The 17,634-nt window shown below is 45.3% G+C and overlaps 1 protein-coding gene across 1 annotated transcript in view; it reads right to left on the bottom strand.

Moving 5' to 3' along the window:
- Nucleotides 1-2,815: 2,815 nt before the first annotated feature.
- ZNF644 (zinc finger protein 644) overlaps nt 2,816-17,634 on the bottom strand; it is a 49,513-nt gene continuing 34,694 nt past the window's right edge. Inside the window, exons 4-5 of the mRNA XM_082266016.1 lie at nt 8,598-8,700; nt 2,816-4,123 (exon numbers count right to left, since the gene is read on the bottom strand). Coding sequence (XP_082122142.1) covers nt 3,931-4,123; nt 8,598-8,700 — 296 coding nt within the window. The 3' untranslated portion in view covers nt 2,816-3,930. The remainder of the gene's footprint in view (nt 4,124-8,597; nt 8,701-17,634) is intronic.

Genomic DNA, 17,634 nt, shown 5'->3' with positions numbered 1-17,634 from the left:
TGTGATATCGGGCCTAGTGAGGTCTACTCTAGTACCAGGCCTGGGGGCCCTCCCAGCGGATGAACCCCCCCAAGGTAGTGGTATGAGGCAAAACCATGTACCCCCCTCCGAGGCCTCCCCCCACTACCCGGTATAGCACCTGAGGCGACACATAGGGGACCCCCCACTAAAAGTGTCCCGGGGGTCCGGAGACCAGGGTAGGGAGAGGTCAGGGTAGGAGGGGAAGGTCCCAGGTGACCCCTCATAGTGGAGGAGATTGGTAGGAGGTATGGGTACCCGAGGGTCCTACTCGCCTATGAAGGGGCCCACGTCCAACCCAGGCCGCTAACCAGACGGGGGGACTGTACTTATCAGACCACACTGCTGAGGGTGGGCGTCCATCCTGACAGACCGCCTCTGCACCGTAGTAAATGGTGCTGTCGGCCAAGGGGCACGCTGCGACGCTGGCATGCCAGGTGTGTGCTTCCCGACGGGGTGTTTCACCCACAGGCCAGTCCGTGGGACTATAGTCGCTATGGAGACCCAGCGCGGAGCTACGGTCTGCAAGCGCTCGCTTTTACAAACTGGGAGACCGTAAGGCTCTCATATAGCCAGTCCGAAACCCAGCCGGCATTCCACAGGAACTGGAGTCCGCAGCAACAAAAAATAAAATAAAAAAAAGGTTCCCTTTAAGATGTTTAAAACAGAGCTAGGACAAAAAGGTCCAAGCAGGGAGCTGTTTGGTCACTCCTAAGACCAGGCAGCTAAAACTGAAGATGCAACGGTGAGGCCAGGGGTAATAACCCAGGGCATGTCAAAGCCTTTGGCTCTACCGGGTACCTCCTAGTGGGAGGGGCTTATTACCCATCCATCTATGATTTAAAGCAGCAGCTACGTCCGTCGGTGGACGAAAGAGTTAGTATTTTTTTGAGGCACCCCAATATGAAGCCCCTCTCCTTTTCTTACAATTTACTTCTTGGTTTGGAGTCACAGACAAACTTCTACTTTATCAGGGAGTGGGATCTAGGTGTCACTAGCACAAACCATAAAACAAACAGCAAGGCTATACAGGTGCACATATCCCCCATTAGCATCAAAACACAGGAGACTTGCTATAAACTTTATTCTAGGTGGTACAAGATCCCAGCTCGGTTGGTATTAAAGTATCCTGTGGCAGGGCACTAGGACTGTGGAGTGACAGGCACGTTCCTCCACCTGCAATGTCTGAAAGTAAATCCTTTTGGGGGCAGAGACTGAAAAACCTGCAACTCCACATCCCCACATGACCCCTACTAAAAAAGGGGTTTGTGCCTCATCTCCTAAATTTTAGATTATAGCCTTTGAAAGAATGCAAGGGAGCTTTGGCCAAAAAATTGGTTTATTAAGGTAAATGAGATAATGGGGAAAAAAAGCCAGTGGACCTAAAGGCTGAGGGATCAGTAGAATACATTCTATAGGGGGGTAGGAAACCCATTGATTGCGGTCCATCTGTCATCTGCAGGAAGGTGACAGGTAGACTGCGAACAGGTTCCTGAGCCACCAAACCCCACCCTTCTAAGTGCCAGTCACCTTCTCGCCTTCCAACTTTAATCCTCCTCCGTGGCTCCACTGTACCTTCTATGTCCCGGTCTCTCCCTCCTGCCTCCACCACTGTCATCAGTGAACAGCATAGACCGGGAGGCAGCACAGCTCAGGACAGACGGGGCAGAAGGAGCTGTCCAAAATAACTTTTTAAGTTAAACCGCAGGTGATTAAATGCTAGGACACAGATCGTTCCTAAGCAACCAACCACCAGCTTGCTAATATGAAAAGTCACTGCCAGCTCCCGCCCTTTGTACAGAACTGTGCTGCCTCCCGATCTTCACTGTGGAAACCAGTAGGACACTGCTTTGGGAGGGAAGGGAGACCAGAGGTTATTGCTATAGAAAGGAAGAGTCAGAAGACACCACCGAGTATGTGTGTGGGGGAGGTGTGATGTGAAGGGGGCAGAGAACACTGTCATAGGCAGGGTCACCCCCAAAACAGTGTCCTCTACCTCTCTTTACATTACCCCCCCCCCCCGAACCCTGCATTCTGAGTGCAACGCACCCCTTAAGCCTGCATTCTGATTGTTATGCATTGGTTAACCCTGCATTCCCTACTACTAAACCCTGCACTCTCTTGGAATACTTATTTTTGTAAAAATATATTTAAAAATAAATAAATAATAAAAAGAAAAAAGGTTGGATGATCTTACTGCTCTTTTTTTTTTTTTGGGGGGGGGGGGGGAGCTTTAGAATTTCCTGCCTATATGATTCTTAGACGCAAATCTGGCCCTGGCTGCAAATCATTTCAAAAACATCATCAGTGTTGTTTTAAGTATATCTCCATCTCTCAAAGGTTGCCTACCCCTGTTCTATAGCATCTGGGCGATCAGGATACACTTGACTATTCCAGATTCTTATTAGGGGGCCGCAGGCTATTTATTGAGTTCTTCCAAGAACTCCCCTCACATCTTGGCCATGAGTAAAGAGCATCAGGAAATTTAGAGCTTTGGTGTTTGTGATCTTTACTTTGTTTGTCAACTGTTTACTAAGAAAGAGAAGATCTTCACAAATACATTGGGCTGAGACATTTGGCTTGGATTCTCATGCTCCGTTTTGGATTCTTAAATGTCATCTGCCAAAGTTTATCAAAGTTAACATCAGCTGTTGTGTTGTGAACTAATGGTTTTTATAAACTGTACTGTGCATATACCTTACCAATGGGTGGTGTGCAGAATTAATTCCTCATCTTTCCGGTCATTACAGAATGATTAAAAAAAAAAATTAAAAACACAAATGAATAAGGCTGTCGGTGAAGTATAATGTACAATTTTTACTGTAAAACTGAAAAATTATGAAAGCTTAAAATCCAAGAATGACTTCTTACCCACCAAGGCATTAGAATGACAAAAATTCCATCCTCACAACACATTTATTTCAATAGTTCTGTAAGTAGGCCCTTAGCACGAGCATAGTGTTACACAATTGTCATACACAATCACATCCAAAAGAGCTCTAAAATTGCAATTGTAAACATTCTCATATGTTGAAATATTAAACGTTTTGCTAAAATGCTCAAGTGTAGAGCGTAACTGAAAATCTTCAAAGTGTGTGGTGAAAAAAAATCTACTAGTACAGAAATGGGGTTTAATAAAATACTAAGTAGACAAAATGGCTAAGAACATTCATTAAAAAGAAAAACAAAAAACATAAGTGAATTTCTTGCCAAGCAAAATAAGCTTGCTCAAAACCTACATAAAGAAATGTCACGGGTAAATACATCTTTGTTGACAAAGTAGGAGGTAGCATGGATGCACCAGTTAGTGAGAAATGCAACTGAAATAGAGTGTATTTTCTTACAACAAATAAATTCCAGTACTATTTACACTTTTTTTTTCAGAAATAGGTTAAACAATCCACCCTCCACTTTTTAGTACAAAAGCCTTGTGTAATAATAATAATAATAATAATAAAAAAAATTCAACACAGGTATCTTCTGTACAGAATAGCAACTGATTGCCCTAGTCAAATGAACAGTCTTGGAACTCTGCAGTATAATGGTAATACCTAATGCCCTATACAAACCAATAAAGTTTTAGGAACGGTCTTTAGAAAATATATTGTATAAACACAATTAGATTTTTTTTTTATAATTTAAAGCAGATGGTTTTCCATGGTTGAAGGATATTTAGTATTTGATACTTGGTTAAAACTATTTAAAAAGGCTTAAATTCATGGGTGTTTAGCTTAGCACATTATGTAGGAAGAAAAGTGTAGACTGTTAGGTCTGTTGATAGTTCAGTTTAAGGTTGCGGCACATCAGTATCTCTTTGTCCTTTGTACTATAAACAATCGTAGAAAAGAAAAGAAAAAAAAAAAAAGTCCTAATATACATCCATGGTAACTGCATTGTCTTGTATAATTGCTTTTATGTTGCAGCTTCAGCCATTAATAAAGGGACATTTGTTTCAGTGATTGAAGGGGGTTTCTTTAGTAGCGGTTCCACTTCAACCATTCCAGCTCCAGTCCGTGGAAGGTTTGCATTGACAATGTGACGTTGCAAATGTTTTATCCAATCTTCTTGTACAGACAGAGGTCCACGAAAGACTAGTCCACAAAATCTGTTAAAAGACCACGCTTTTTAATAAAGAGCTTTAAAAACAAATGCTTCAATATCAAGTTACACCCATCACAATGATATTTCAGACAAAATTAAACCACTAAAAATTGTTTAAAACTGAAGATAAGGATCCAAAGCATGCATCAGTCTAAAGAGGAACTCCAGTGAAAATGTTCTTTTCTACTTTTTCTTACAGCAAGCAAAGATTTAATCAACTGGTATGGTTTGTCTTAACTGACAAAATCTACACACCAAAAAATGGAATTCTAAAAGGTTATAGCTGTCACAGGAACGGGGATAGAAGGAAAATCTCCAACTCAGTTTCCATCTCAAACTAATTTCAGTTACAACTGTCATTGGTTGATTTCCCCTCATCAATTTTCCTTCACTTCCTATTGTGTGAGTGTAGGTGTGGAAAAATAGCCCAAAGTACAAAAACAAATTTCAAAACAGTTGGGACGCTGTGAAGAATCTAAATAAAAACCAAAACGCAATGATCTGAAAATTATAAACCCATATTGTATTCAAAATAGAAAATAAGAAAACATATCAAATATTTAAATTGAGAAAATGTACCATTTTAAGAAAGGTATGTTCGAAATTGAAGGCAGCAACATGTCTCAAAGAGTTGGGACAGGGCCATGTTTACTACGGTGTAGCATCTCTTCTCCTTGAAGCAACATTCAACATCTGGGAACTGAGGAAACAAGTTGCTAGAGTTTTAGAAGAAGGATGTTGTCCCACTCTTGTCTGATATAGGATTCAATTCTGCTGAATAGTCCTGGGTCTCCTTTGTCATTTTTTGTTTCAAGATGTGCCAAATATTTTTAAAATGGTGAAGGGTCTAGACTGCAGGTAGGGCCAGTTAAACAGCCGGACGACTTCTACTACGAAGCCATGTTGTTGTCATACTATATATGTATTACAGTTTAGTATTTTCCTGCTGAAATATGCAAGGACTTTCTTGAAACAGAGGCGGTCTAGAAGGCAAGCTCTAAAACCTGGATACATCTTTCAGTATTAATGTGTTTTCAGATGTGCATTCCATATGCACTAAAGCACCCCATAACATCAGAGTCGCAGGCTTTTAAATTGAGCACTGATAAGTCGTAAGGCCCCAATCCCCTTTAGTCCGGCAGATCTGGTGCTTAGGGTTGTTAAAAAAAAATAAGTCCCATTTTAATTAATCTGACCACAGAACAGTTTTTCACTTTGCAACAGACCATTTTAAATGAGCGTTGGCCCAGAGAAGACAGCAACGTTTCAGGATATTATTCAGATATTGCTGCTTCAAGAGCTTTACCTTGCATTGTTGGGTGGCGCAGCAAAGTGTGCTCACAGACCAGGATTTCTGGAAGTAATCCTCAGCCCACACAGGGATTCTCCATCACAAAATCATGCCTGTTTTTAATGTAGTGTCTTTTGAGGGCTCAAAGACCATAGGCATCCAATACTGCATTTTTTACGTTGAGGAACATTATTCTGAAAATGTTTGAAAATTTTTAGAGGCAGCTTTTCAGAGATTGGTGAACCTCTGCCCATCTTTACTTCAAAGATACTCTGACTTTTAAGTGGGGTACACATTATAAGAAAATTGGGCGAACGATCATCCGATTTTCCCCGCTGTTACACAGCACATCGGAACCGATGAACAAAAATTCGTATGAAAATTATCGTACGACAAAGGCTTTTTTTTTTCGTTATTGTTTCCCATCATGCGCAGTCTTTTTTGATTTTTCTTGTATGAAAACGTACACATTGAATGAAAATCCCCACACAAGAACATCTTGGAGTTTGTCCCTTCGAGAATTTTCATACGTAAATTCAGAATCAGCTGTAGAAAGTGGTGTACACACTATACGAAAATTCTTAGGATGAAAATGTTCGCTCGATAGTCTTATAGTGTGTACGAGCCTTAACCACTTAAGCCCCGGAGGATTTGGCTGCTAAACGACCAGGGGGTATTTTGCGATTCGGCACTGCGTAAATTTAATGGACAATTGCGCGGTCGTGCGACGCTGTACCTAAACAAATTTGGCGTCCTTTTCCCACAAACAGAGCTTTCTTTTGGCGGTATTTGATCACCTGTGCGATTTTTTGATCACGCGCTATAAACAAAAAAAGAGCGTAAATTTTGCAAAAATAGCAATATTTTTCACTTTTTTTTATATGAAATTCCCCCCAAAAAAAAGGTAAAAATCAAAATTTTTTTAACATTTTCGGCCAATTTGTTTTATGCTACCTATGTTTGGTAAAAAAAAAAAAAAAAAAAAACGCAAAAAGCGTATTTTGATTGGTTTGCGCAAAAGTTATTGCGTTTACTAACTAAGGGAAAGATTTTTGTCATTTTTGTTTTTTTTTTTTAACGCGTAATGGCGGCGATCTGCGATTTTTTTTGCGGTATTGCGACATTGCGGTGGACAGATCGGATCCTTGACTGACATTTTTGACACTTTTGGGGTTACCAGTGACATTTCTACAGTAATCAGTGCTATATATATGCACTGTTACTGTAAAAATGCACTGGTAGTGAAGGGGTTAACTTTATTTGAGAGGGAGGGGCTGTGTGTGTCCCTAGGGGCGTGATTCTTACTGTGATTGGCTGTGGCTTCAGCTGTATGCAGAGTGATCAACGGATCTACATAGTAGATCCGTATGATCATCTCTCATACAGAGGGGAGAATGACAGGCAGCTTGTTTACACAAGCCGCCTGACTTTCTCCCTCTCCCCCGCCGATCGCAGAGTGGCCGGCGGACATCGGCGCGCGCTCGCTCCCTAGACCCTCACAAGCTAGTGACGTAGCCCTACGTCACTTTGCCTGTGAGGGGCTGACCGCCGCCGTAGATAGTCGTGCGGCGGTCGGCAAGTGGTTAAGATTCTCTTCAAACCTAATCATGTTATTGACCTGTTTGCAATTAACCTAATTAGTTGCAAAAGGTTCTTCCAGCTCTTCCTTGTTAGTACCACTTTGCCAGCTTTCTGTTGCCCTGTTCCAATTTTTAGGAGATGTGTTGCTGCCATCAAAATTACTTTTTTTTTTCCTTAAAATGGTACATTTTCTTGGTTCAAAGGTTCAATAATTTTTCTATCTTCTGTTGTGAATAAAGCATGGGTCTATACGTTTTGCAAAGCATTGTGTTGTTTTTATGTAAATTTTACACAACGTCCCAACTTTTTTTGGAATTGGGGTTGTACAAGAAACCTTCAATGTGCTTAATCACAATCTCTAGAGCTATGTTGGTAAAGGATATAAATCCTTTAGTTTTTATGCATTTGGAATTCCTGGACTGATACAGAAGCCAAATTTAATAAGTATAGGATTATATAAAAAAAAAAAAAAAAAAAAAAAAAAAAAACACAGCCAACATTCTCACCTATATTGGCTGCAGCATAGGTCTCCCGCTGACCCCCACCAGCTCGAACACTGAGAACTGAGTGATCATATGACTGCAGACTTTTCACCGTCAGTCATCGTTTTCTGCTTCTAGAGTGTTCACTGGAGTGCCAGGCTGGAAAGGGGGAGGCTCTGGCTCTAAGCGGCACACCGAGGCTGAGCCAGCTGCCGGTCATAGATCTGGGTGGATCCAGACATTGTCGGGACCCTTCCAGAGACTGGAGCGGATCTGTGATTCAGGTGAAAAGGAGAATATTTAAACTCCTAATGCAACAGCCAACAATCAGAAGGGTGGGTGCTGTGTTTTCAAATAATGTAGATAAAAGGATTTTACAGCAAGTACACAAATCACTTTCTCTTCCATTCATTCAATGACAGCAAATATCTGTTGAATACTGGAACGTCCCAAAGAAGTTTTCCCAGGAGGGCGAACAAAACAACTCAGGAAAGCAGTAAGAATGGCATCTGAAAAAATCTGGGGCTGCATCAACTTTAAGGGATAAGCCTGAACAATCTGTTGAGTTAATCTAGCAATAATTGCCAAGGAGGACAGTAGACCCTTGAGGTAGAACAAATAGGGACTCCGTTTTATGAAAGGAGGCCATAGCATCTAGATACCGCAATAGCCCAGGACACATCTAGATACATACTACAAGGCCCTCGCCTTGTGATGAACCAGTTTGGGGCAGAGGAGCGTCAGAACAAGTTCATTTAAATGTAAGGCAGCTACAATTTCAGGGAGAAAAATCCCTGCGCAGGCACAAAAAAGGGAGCATACAAGGTAAGGATGCCAATTCCGAAACCCTAGGAGCCAAGTTGATAGTCACCAGGAAGGCAGAGTGAACTAGGACATCTCTCAAACAGTAGAATGGGCTAAATTAGCAGGGGAGGCAAAGGGGGCCTTTCACAGTACTGCATAAAAGGCTCATAGAAAATTTATATATAAAACTGAGGAAAGCAGTGAAGTCAGTATTCCTGCATACTTTTGCCATGTCAATGGTTAAGGAAGAAAGCAAGGATAAAGGCAAGTTCATATATTTCTATAGACCGATAAATACTGTACACATCTGTAAAATATACCTGCATCTCAAAACATAAACTTCATCTGCACTGTGCGGTAAAGGCAGCACTTTCTTCTTGCTTCCAGACCGTGATCGTGACTTTTTTTGCTTGCAGTCCAAAACTAGTACACAAAAAGTAACATTTAGAATGAGGATAGATCTCCACAAAATGAACACATATTTGCTTAATGTAAATAAAGTACTGTATGTAAAAGGAATAAGCTCTTTTGTTCACGTTGTTTTATCTACGAGTTTACAATTTGTAGCATTTTACATTGTAGTTAACTATATTTACTGGACTAAAACCATCCTCCTGTTTGGCTATTTTAAGTTAAACTTTGTACATCCATTTAACTTTTGGCATCTATTTCTATAAAAAGCAACAAAAGAAAAATACAACAAACACTGCAGAAGTTGTGCTTTAGGCTGGGTTTACACTGGTGCGATCACTGCTGTGCAGATCACATGCGATTACTGTTCGATGCAAATTCAGCCAGTCAGGAGTAAGCTTCGCATTCGGACCAATGTGATGCAGGCCCCTTTTTTGGTATTTATACCCTTCAAACAGATTTGTGTACCATTTCACAGTTCGCACTGCGATCCAATATGAAGGTGTCATTAACTTTACATTGACACCCGCAGTGGATAGCAGATGGCAGTGTGAACTGCCTGTGAGTGAGATGTGAGGCGGGAGCCCGCACTGGAATCACACGGGTTCCCGCATTGCACAAGTGTTAACCTAATCTTAGTGCCATCAACGTTTGTTTATTGACCTCTTCGCACCAGACAGAATGCAAATATGCGTCTTTGGCTTCAGGGGGTTGCCTGCAGCTAGAGGCATCACCCCGGTACCGTTGTTTAGAGCCGGCGGTCGGCTTTCTTGTAATGACAACCAATGTGGCTGAGCAACCGCTCAGCTGTCATTACAAAGGAGCAGGAGGGGACATACCCCTCCTGCCGTGGCTTGCCCAGGTCTCCTGTCCCACCAGGAGACCCGAGGGACCAGCTGACATGTCTGCTGGCTGGCCGAAGACCCGTACAAAGCCAAATTTGGCTCTGATCAGGTCCCTGATGTAAAAAGCCTTAAAAAGGCGCCAGATTTTTTATTTTATTTTTTTTAAAAAGACAGTATTTAAAAGAAAACAAACTTGACGTTTTGAATGCTTTCAAGTGCAAAGAAGGGATTTCCGGTCTTCTAGACCCCAGATCACTCCATAAAGACCACCTGTCATTGCCTATTACTGTCACAAGGGATGTTTACATTCCTTGTGACAGCAATAAAAGTGATGAAAAAAAAAATTGTATTTTTGGCTTACCGTAAAATCTATTTCTCTGATGTTCGTTGACGGACACAGTTCCTGGTATTCAGAACCATTGGGTTATACTGTCCCCTACATGAGTAGGACATGGGCAGTCCCAGGGGGTATACTCCCTCTCTCTGTTATAACTGTATAGTTTTGTAACAAGCAGTGTCAGGAAAATAATAAACTCCACTGAGGGGTGGGTGCTGTGTCCGTCAGTGAACCTCAGAGAAAAGGATTTTGTGGTAAGACAATAATCCAGTTTCATTCATTGACGGGACACAGCTCCTGGTATTCATAACCATTGGGACGTACCAAAGCAGTGTCACAAACATGAGGGGTGGGAATAACCAAAAAATTTCCAAGGCTAAACATTAGCCAATAAGGCAACAGGGGCTCAACCAAACAACTGAAGCCCACCTGAAAAAAAACAATACACCCTCAAAGTGGCTCAGGTCCTCTTCAACAGCAGCCTGCAAAACCTTACAGCAAAAGGAAGCATCCGCAGATGCAAACACATCCACTTTATAAAACTTTGTAAAAGTGTGCACCCACAACTAGGTGGCCGCCTTGCAAATGTGCGTCACTAATGCCTGATGAGGGATGGCCCAGGAGACACTAAGCGCAGTAGTAGAGTGCGCCTTGATAGGGAAATGAGGAATCTGACTCCTGATGCAATAGGCCTAAACCACAGTCTATCTGATCCATCCGTGAGCACAAATAGAGAGTCTAAAAATACTCTGTACCTGCCGCCAGGTAAACCCTTACTGCCCAGACCACATGCAAGGCAATTTCCTTCAGAAGTTTAGACCTGGGACACAGGGAAGGCAACACAATGTCTTCATTCAACTGAAAGTCAGAGAACCTTAGGAAGGAACGACGGATAGGGGGTGAAGAACCACCTTATCCCTGTGAATCACCAGGTAAGGTGGACAGGATAACGCCGCCAGTTCCAACAACCTGCGCGCAGAAGTCACTAAAAGGGCCACCTTTTGGGACATCGTAAGCAAGGGAATCTCTCGAATATTTTCAAAAGGAGGCTTCGGCAGAGCTAAAAGCACCAAATTCAGATCCCAAGGAGGCAACGGAGCCCGCACTGGGAGGAACCAAATGTCGGACACCCTGAAGAAAAAGTACGCACCAGGGAGTGTATGGTCAAAAGGTTGTTGGAAGAAGACTGCCAAGGCCGACACCTAGCCCTTGATGGTACTGGAGGGCAATTTCCGTTCAACCCCCCCATTGAAGGAAGGTTAAGATCCGAGCCACCGAGAAGGAGCGAAGAAGAACCCCAAGAAAACTCATACCACCCAATGTACGTCTTCCTAGAAGTAGATTTCCTAGCTTTCAACAGGGTAGGAATAACTGACATAGATAAACCCCTATCCTTCAGCACCTGATGTTCAACAGCCAAGCTGTCAAAGCCAGCGACTGCAAAGCAGAATGGAAGACTGGCCCTTGGGACAGAAGATCCTCCCTGAGAGCAAGCTTCCAAGGAACGTGAGCGACCAGCCACACCAGATCGGCGTACCAAGCCCGGTGAGGCCAGTCCAAAGCCACTAAGATGACCCTAATTCCCTTCTGCCTCGATCCTGCGTAGAAGTCTGTGCAGAAGCTTGAGAGGAAGGTATGCATAAATTCAGCCGATACTGACCCCACAGGGCCACCTGGGCATCTGTGGCATCCGCCAGAGGATCCCTTGACCAAGCTACAAACCTGGGGGGGGCCCACAAGAGACAGCTGATGAAACCTCTCTGGATGAAGGGATCACTTCCCGTGGAGCCTGCTGACAGATAATCCGCATGCTAATTTTCCACCCCAGGAATGTGTACAGTGGAAAGGGCTGAAATTAACCACTCTGCCCACCTTAGAATGCCAGCTATCTCCAGAGCCACCAAGACACTTCTTATACCCCCTTGATGATTGACATAAGCCATGGCCGTGGCATTGTCAGATTAAATGCACACTGGACAGCCCTGAAGACTATCCGTCCGATGATTCAGACACAGTCCGTTCACTCGGAGTTCCAAGACGTTAATTGGTAGTCTGGACTCTTCCAGCGTCTAGATCCCCTGAGCAGAATGCCTGCCGAGGACGCCTCCCCAGCTGGACAGGCTGGCATCCGTGGTGACCACTGTCCAATACAAGAGGAGGAAGGATTTTCCCACCCGAAGCGCCGGAGAACAAAGCCACCATATCAGGGACTCCCTCGCTCCCCGACTCAGCGGGATTTGATTGTCCAGAGACTGCGGAGTCTTATCCCATCTGGTCAGAATCTCCCTTAGCAGGGACCTCATATGGAACTGTGCAAAACCAAACCGCTTTGAAGGTAGACACCATCAGGCCCAGCACCCGCATGCAAGTCCGGAGGGACGACCATCTGTTGGACAGCAGAAGGGTGAATAGCAGCCTGCATTTTTTTGAGTTTGTCCAGAGGAAGGAGCACTCGTCTGAAAGTTCAGAATCCAGCCGAATTCCAACAGAGTTCATAATGTGATCTCCAGGTTGTCCACCAGAGCAGAGGGAGACTCTGCTCACAGAAGGCGATCGTCCAAGTAGCCCAGTACCGTGATCCCCCATAGGCGTAGCGGCTAGCACCAGGGCTAACACTTTTGTGAAGACCCGAGGAGCAGAGGCGAGACCAAAGGGTAACGCCACAAACTGATGATGCTCCTCTCCCACAGCAAAGTGGAGAAATCGCTGGCCACTGGCACATACTGGAATGTGAATGGTAGGCATCCTTGCTATCGACAGAGGCGAGGAAATCCCAGACGCAGGGATGCCACCACAGTTCGAATGGACTCTATTCTGAACTTCTGTACCCCCACAAAGAAGTTTAGCGCTTTGAGGTCCAGGATTGGACACACTTTGCCTTCGTTCCAGGGAACTGTTAACAGGTTTGAATAAAAACCCTGAAAACATTCCTTCCTTGAAGGAACAGGTCTTGTACCGCCCCAAAACAGGCCCCGTAAGCAGTTTGGGGACAGGCGCAATTTGGAAGGAAAAAAACCTTGTCGCGGGACAAGAGCAAAACTCGATCTTGTAGCCGGACTGAATGACTTTGTGGACCCACTTATCTTGCACTAGGGAAATTCACGGGTCTTGAAACCAGCGAAGATGGCCCCCCACTCCCGATAAGGGTGAGGGCGCACCTTCATGCTGAAGGAGCCTCATCCACGAGTCTGCAGAAGCCCTATCTTGGCTTGCCAGACCAGGAGTTTGGATACTCCTGAAGAGGCCCTGAAAGGCATGGAGCCCCTGAAAGTCGACCCTGAGGGACGAAAAAACCTTATGAGCTGAGGAGGGGTGGCCTAGGTCTATGACGACGTTCCTTGCGCTTAGTAGCCTGCGGAAGAAAAGTACTCTTCCCCTTCTGTGAGACCTTTAATAATGTCATCCAGGGTAGCTCCAAACAGGTAATCTCATTGGAAAGGAAGATCAGTCAAGGTCTTTTTTGAAGTCTGATCTGCAGACCAGCACTTGAGCCAAAAGACAAGCCAAAGAACCACTGCCAAAACAGAGGCGCGAGCCATCAGAAGTGCCGCATCCAAGGAGGCATCACAGATAAACTGCAGCCCCTGGGCCAGCTGGTCCGCCAGCTCGGCAAAAGTAGGGGGGAGCTGTTCCCTCTCCAGGTCACAGCGTAAAAGCCTAGCCCACTCGGTCAGAGTTTGCAACACTAGCGCAAATGGTGAATACCAGCCTCATTGCTGAACCAGCCAGAGTGTACATATTGCGGACCACAGCCTCCGCCCTCCGGTCAGCCGGATCCTTAAAGGCCAGAGACTCTTCAACCAGAATCATGGTTGCCTTGTTTTAATCTGGAAACAGGAAGGTCCACCACCAGTGGCAAAGTCCACTACTTAAGAAGGGACTCCTCATAGGGGTAACGCCTAGTAAAGTGATTAGGGACCCCACGGGGATGCTTTGGTTGTACCCACTCTTTAGCGACAATTCTGTCAAAATAGGCAGGGAAAGTTAACACCTTTGCGAGTTCCAAAGGGTACTTGCGCCTACGTCGCAGCTTCAGCCGCGTCTACCATCTTCAGGGTCTCACGTACAGATACAATCAAAGCATCCACCAGCTCTTTTTCGTGTACAGTCGCAGATGTGGAGGAATCATCCTCATTATCAACCTGGTTGCAGACCCAGTAGCGTAAACCCACGTCCGCCGAATCAGATTCAGGCTCTGATGAGACCGATAAGATACTTTTTGCTAGCCCGTCGCCCACAGGCTACCACCACCTGGGACACAAGAGACTCCAGAACCGCCGTCAGTGCATGGATGGATAGATGGTTGGGATGTAATCCACGGCCGTGGCATTTTCCGATTGAATCCGGACTGGACAACCCCGTAAACGATTTGTCCAGTGACTCAGGCAAAGCTTTATCGCTCGGAGTCCCAGAATATTGATCTGAAGTTTGGACTCTTCTACTGTCCAGGACCCCTGGACACACAGCTTCCCCAGCACTCCTCCCCAGCCAGACAGGCTGGAGTCTGTGGTTACAACAGTCCAATACAATGGGAGGAAGGACTTGCCATGGCGTAGTGCTAACAAATGAAGTCACCATAGAAGAGCAGTCTTGTGTTGTGACTCAACCAAATCATAGTGTCCAAGAACTTTGGATCTTTGTTCCATTTGACAAGAATTTCCCATTGTAAGGGTCTCTTGTGGAACTGAGCAAACGGAACCGCCTCGAAGGTTGGCACCATCAGACTTAAGGCCCGCATGCAAGTCCGCAGAGAGGACAGATTGCTGGATAACTGCAAACTAATCGCCCCTGCAACTTTTTCAGCTTGTCCGGTGGGAAGAAAGACCCTTGCGCCGAAGCAGAGTCCAGAGTCAGGCCCAGATGATCCTGTTTTAAGGATGGTACCAGGGCAGATTTTTTTAAATTGATGTTCCAACCGAACCTTTTCAGGGCCTGTACAGTGATTGTCAAGTTGCCCAACAGGGCTGAATGGGAGTCTGCTCTCAAAAGAAGATTGTCCAGGTACCCCAGTGCCGCAATCCCCCGTTGTAGTAAGACCCTGGAGGTGGAGACGAGACCAAAGGGTAACGTCACAAATGGATAATGCTCCTCTCCTACAGTGAAGGGAAGAAACAGCTGGTGTCCAGGGAAAATAGGAATGTTTAGATATGCGTCCTTGATGACGGAAGCCAAAGTCTCCCTGGTGTAGAGCCACCACTACCATGCGAATGGACTCCATTCAAAATTTCTGTACCTGCACAAAGCGCTTAAAAGCCTTGAGGTCCAGGATTAGGCGTACTTTACCTTCTTTCCTGGGCACAGTGAACAGATTTGAATAGAACCCCTGAAAGCGTTCCTGGGAAGGAACGGGATCAATTATCCCTTGCGACAGCAGATCTTGTACCGCCTCTCGTAGATCCCTTAACCGGTCTGGGGATAGGCGTAGATTGGACGGGAAGAACCTGTCCGACGGTCAAGATCGAAATTCGATCTTGTAACCCGATTGTATCAGTTCGTGGACCCATTTGTCCTGGAATCAAGGAAGTCTATGGTTCCTGGAAAGAAGCGAAGATGTCGCCCCACCCCAGATATGGGTGAGGGTGTCCCTTCATGCAGACGGGGATTTGTCTGCAGGTCTGGATTGGCTTGTTCTCGGCTTACCTGACCATGTCTTCTTGGAATCCCCAGAAGACCTAAAGGGCTTAGATCCTTTCCCCTTTGTGCCAGAGGCACGAAAGGGCCGCATGTGGGCTATAAAATAAGGCCCCCGTCTATTACGCAGTGAGATTGTAGAAGAGGAGTACTCTTCCCGCCTGTGAGTCCTTTGTTTGGTTCCTCATTGGATGAGTTAAACGGTCTCCCGAAAAGGGGAGATCTGATAGAGCCTTCTTTGAAGCCTGATCTGCAGACCAGCTTTTTAGCCACTCCATGCGTCTAATAGCTACCCCCACCTCAGGCAATCTAGCTACAAGGGGGGCCGCATCTAGTGACGCATCACACAAATAAAAGGGCTTGGACAATTTGATCCATTAGAGCTGTCAGGCTGTTCAGTCTGGAAACCGAATGGTCCACCTTCGGTGGTACAGTCCCATCTTGCAGACACAGCATCCGCGAATGGGTAGCGCCTTTTAAAATGTTTTGGCACCACTAACATCTGTTTGATGCGCCCCCACTGTTCGTTGACAATTTTGTCAAAAAGTTCCGGACAAGGGAAAACCTTGCCCGACTTCTGGGATTTTTGGGTGCCGCCAAAAGAATCGGTTCTGCAGAATCATTCACCATTTTTGAGTTTCCCGCACTTGCACTAAGTGCTTCCACCAGCGCTCTTTCCCACGTGGCTGCAGACAAGGATATATCGTCCTCGCCATTCGAGTGCGATGACGCAGATCCCTCAGGAAGGCATACGTCCGCGGCGGCCATATCCATCTCAGAATCTGAGGATATAGGCGAGGCAGAGGAGGGCATAGGGCGCTTTTTACTAGTGGTATTTTTGATAATCACATCCACTTTTTGACACCAGGTTTTCCAAAACTGCCGTTAAGGAAGACAGGGGTTGCGACCTGGAGGTCCCCGCAACCTCAAGGAGGGGATCAAGAGGTGAAATTTTTTCCTGGGACTCCATTATGAACCTCAGAATAACGTAGTGTCACTATAAAACTGCAAAAAAATAAAAAAAATTAACTGCACCGCTGCACCAGCAGTACTACAAGTCCCAGCCACTAGCACTGCCGATTGCAGGATGAGCGAGGAAGACCTACAGGGACCCCAATAGACATACCAATTGATATGGAAAACAGGATCGTTCTATGTAGAAAAAAGATCTTCACAGGAAGAGGAAATACCTGGGTCATTCACTAGAGTAAAGGCCTAGCTGCTCTCTGCTGTGTAGCAATCGTGGACTCCAAGAAAATGGCATTCTTATGGGGAAACCACAAAAACATGGCCGCCCAAGCATTTCAATAGGGAAGTCTGCAAAATGAGGCTGAACGATTCTACAGCAAAATGCCCCCCCCCCCTCTCCCCAAAGTTATGGGGGGGGACACTTACCATACCAATGATATCGGTTGGGCACCCCTCTGGGGTGAGGGTGCTCACAGCCAAAGGGTACGCTGCGACTCGGGCCATTGTATGCGTCCCGGCGAGGTGTTTCACTCGCAGACCAGCCCTTGTCCATTGGGACTCTGCCGTGGCGAGGCCTAGCGCTGGGCTATAACCTGCACACGCTCGCTGGCCGGGCGGGGAGATCTTAAGGATCTAGGATATCCAGTCCAAAACCCAGACTGGCTGTTGATTGCAGTTCTTTCAGGAACATAACTAGCTAAAAAAAAAATTTAACAAAGGTTCCCTTTAAACAAAAAAAGCAAGCTAAGACCAAAGTCCCCAGCCGGGAACTAGGTCATACTCCTAAACTAGGCAGAAACAAACTGAAGCCTATAGCAGAGTGAGTAGGTGTATTCCTGCAGGGACTGCCCCATAGGCATGGTAAAGACATTTCCTGCCTAGTGTCCTACTCCTGTAGGGGGCAGCATAACCCAAAGGTCAAGAAGAATATGGAGCTGCGTCTGTCAATGAACGATAGAAAAAAGGCTTAGTTTTCAAGTGGTAAACTTTGGGCCTTTAATCAGCATTCAAAGGGTATTATTGCAAGTCCCATAACCATTTCCAAACCACCCACTGTGTATTTATGTTGCTACTTTTCCGTTAAATACCGGTGTTATGGCAGCTATTTTTAAACAGCGGGCGGTCAGCTTTGACATAAAATTGGTCCCAGCAGCGGATTTGCCA

The sequence above is a fragment of the Pelophylax lessonae genome (assembly GCF_965119305.1).
Source record: "Pelophylax lessonae genome assembly, chromosome: 8".
Taxonomy (NCBI): domain Eukaryota; kingdom Metazoa; phylum Chordata; class Amphibia; order Anura; family Ranidae; genus Pelophylax; species Pelophylax lessonae.
The sequence above is the reverse complement of the archived record's forward strand: the minus strand, read 5'-3'. Positions and strand labels throughout refer to the sequence as shown.